The sequence below is a fragment of the Nanorana parkeri genome, unplaced genomic scaffold (assembly GCF_000935625.1).
Source record: "Nanorana parkeri isolate BGI_ZX_2015 unplaced genomic scaffold, ASM93562v1 scaffold2162, whole genome shotgun sequence".
In the NCBI taxonomy this organism is placed as follows: Eukaryota; Metazoa; Chordata; class Amphibia; order Anura; family Dicroglossidae; genus Nanorana; species Nanorana parkeri.
In genome coordinates this window covers 159,565-162,551 of record NW_017308430.1, presented here as the reverse complement: position 1 = coordinate 162,551, position 2,987 = coordinate 159,565, and the positions used below count along the sequence as shown (strand labels likewise).

Below are 2,987 nucleotides of genomic sequence, written 5' to 3'. Positions count from 1 at the left end.
GGGAGTAAAAAGATGACTGTACCTTTTATAAAACATACCATTATCCTTTAATCTGGACTTACTGCAAGTCGCTCAACAGTGAGATACTGATGACCTTTGTTTACTACATAGGCAAAGCCAAGCACACCTCTAGGAGGACCTTATGTTGCTGTACATCTTCGAAGAAAAGACTTTATTTGGGGCCACAGAGAAGATGTGCCTAGCTTACGACGAGCAGCTGAAGAAATTCACAGCCTCTTAAAGAAGTTGAAGCTCAAGAAAGTGTTTATTGCTACTGATTCTGACAGGCAAGGTCAGTGCCAGAAGTATAAAAACATTCCAATTACGCTTATTAAAAGAATAGGATTGTAGTAAAATCTCCAATTACTAACTTATGCTATTTCCTTTACAGATCTTGAAGAACTTCAAAAGTTGATCCCGGACATGTCGGTGCCCATGGCAGGTAGGGTGGCATCTCATGCTGACCCATGTTAATCTACATTTTCTGTCCGTACTTAATTTCAGGCAGGGGTAAATATTTTAAATTCTATTAACAAATTCCTATTACAACAAACCAAATATAGCTGTTATATCTGTGCAGTTGGTGGTGGTAAAGCTGGCCACACACATTACAATGAGATTGTATAATCTTACCAACAATTATGGTTGTGTAAATAGGCCCTTGCAACACATAGTTGTTGGAAAATCTAAGGAAGACTACACAGAGATTTAACAGTTGGATTGCAATTCGTGTGACCTGGTTAACACTACCTAGAGACATTTTAAAAATGTAACTCACAACTACCTAACACATATATGTGAAGAAACATTATATCTGTTTTATGTAAGAAACTTTAATGTAGTTTAAAATACTGGCATGTTGCCGATACAGGGCATACTCGTAAAAATGCCCTAATACCGGTGCTTTCATTTTTCAAATTGATTCGGCTGCCTGAGGTCCCGTGATTGCTGGGGACCTCTCTGCAGCCTTCTTGGGAACTACGTGGCGCCTGCTCATAGCGCTTCCGCCTCCAGCACATCTCTGCCTGCAGAGATCCCCCACATCTGCCCCTCCTGAGACCCTCCACATCTGCCCCTTCTGAGACCCTCCACATCTCTGTGTGAGACATCAGGCCGGCACCCCAGAGCAGAGCAGCAGCACAGAGTATGTAGAAAATTCATATACTAGTCTCCTAGTATATCCTCTATAGCTGATGGAATTATTCTGCATTGCTGTATAATGTATTGCTGGGATTTGTACTCCTCTATAGCTGGTGGTATTCTGCATTGCTATATCATGTATTGCTGAGATTTGTAGTCCATCTACAGCTTGGAGTCAGTGGCAGAACTACCAGGGTCCAATCGGTCGCAGTTGCGACCAGGCCCTGGGACTCCACCACTGTCCTCAATTCATTAGTCTGTATTGTTTTAGAAAAAACTGTCATGACACTAAAAAAAGTTATCGGCAGTAATTGGTATCGGCGAGTACTTGATGAAAAGCATCGGTACTTGGTCTGGTATTGGTGCATCCCTAATTTAAATCCTTCCTTAATTTTTTCAAAACAAAAATGTTTTTGGTTGGATCTGCACTTTAAAAACTGAACTGTCTATTTTTTGCTAAACTGGTTTTCCTCCATATACTCCCAAACTGCGTAGCAAGATACAAGCAGTGAACCTCACCTAATATTTCCTCCTTTTACCACTATTTGTCTAATTCTGTCCACAGGTATTTTATTGGCACTTCCGTTTCCACTTTTTCATTCCGCATTCATGAGGAGAGAGAAATTTTAGGCTTTGACCCAAAGACAACTTACAACCGATTTTGTGGAGACCAAGAAAAGAACTGTGAGCAGCCGACACACTGGAAAATTGTCTACTGACTATAAACTTCAGTAGGGGGCAACCTCTCCTTGTAGCATTTCAATCTACCCAGACTGGTGCAGGTGGCTGATTTTAAAGGGGACATTTCGCTGCTGTCTAATGCTTAGTTTCAGGATATATGGTAAAATATATGGGGGATCTATTCAATACCTCTTATATTGGGGATCTAGCACATCCAGAGCAGGGTGTACGAGTATAACTTTACGAGTATAACTTTTCCTTCAGTGTAGGGTTGGCTACTTGTGGCTTAGAGACCAATTAAAGTTTAAGCACAGTTCATCACCAGCTTCACGTTTACAGTGACCGGAAGATGGGATGCAATGCACAGGATTCAGTGCTGTTTTTCTGCATCATGGTGCATCATAGTCATGTGACTGTTTCCTTTAAAGAAACAAAATCGTGTGGAACAGATGCTTATGATGGCACACTGATATCTAATAAATATTTATTGAGGTGCTGTTCACATGGTGCAGACCATTTTGATTTCTGTCTTAGATTGTGTAGCACAGAGAGTATATACCCTCTTGAATTTTTTGCCACCCCTCCCAAATTCTTTTTACTATGCAGAGGTATAAAATATAATCAGTGAAAAGCTAAAAGTGTATGTAAACCCAAAGACTTTAACCAAATATATTGCTGCACATATTCCTGTGTCAGAAAATGCAACCAGGTCAACGCATAGTGTGCCGTCACATTCTGCTGAAGTTACAGCAGTATACTATGACAGTCAGCTGTTGCTAGGGTGTGCATATCACAAGTCCATACAAGAAATCCACAGGATGTGTACAGCACAGGTAGACAAAACATGAACAAAATAAGAGAAACTGTATTTATTTTTAAAAACTAGATGTAATTTACGAAAGCTTCACAAAACTAAGTATTTTGCGATAGTTTAGTTCTACTTTGATTTCTAAGGATGTATAAATCCGTTTCAGAATAGTATTTTTTTCAGCTTAATTGTAACTAGGAAGATTACCTTTTAAAGGAGAACTATGAGGTGAGTGCTTTTCACTCACCTCATAGTTCTAGCCGACCTGTGACAATGAGACTGTCACAGGTCGGCTCAGTAGATCGGGAGGTGAGCATACTGGCGTTCGCTCACTTCCCGATCCTGTCACAGCTCTCTG

At 40.4% G+C, this 2,987-nt stretch overlaps 1 protein-coding gene across 1 annotated transcript in view; it reads left to right on the top strand.

The window, feature by feature from the left end:
* Positions 1 to 2,987, top strand: part of POFUT2 (protein O-fucosyltransferase 2) — a 29,310-nt gene that overhangs the window by 21,894 nt on the left and 4,429 nt on the right. The window contains exon 7 of the mRNA XM_018572892.1: positions 112 to 292. Coding sequence (XP_018428394.1) covers positions 112 to 292 — 181 coding nt within the window. The remainder of the gene's footprint in view (positions 1 to 111; positions 293 to 2,987) is intronic.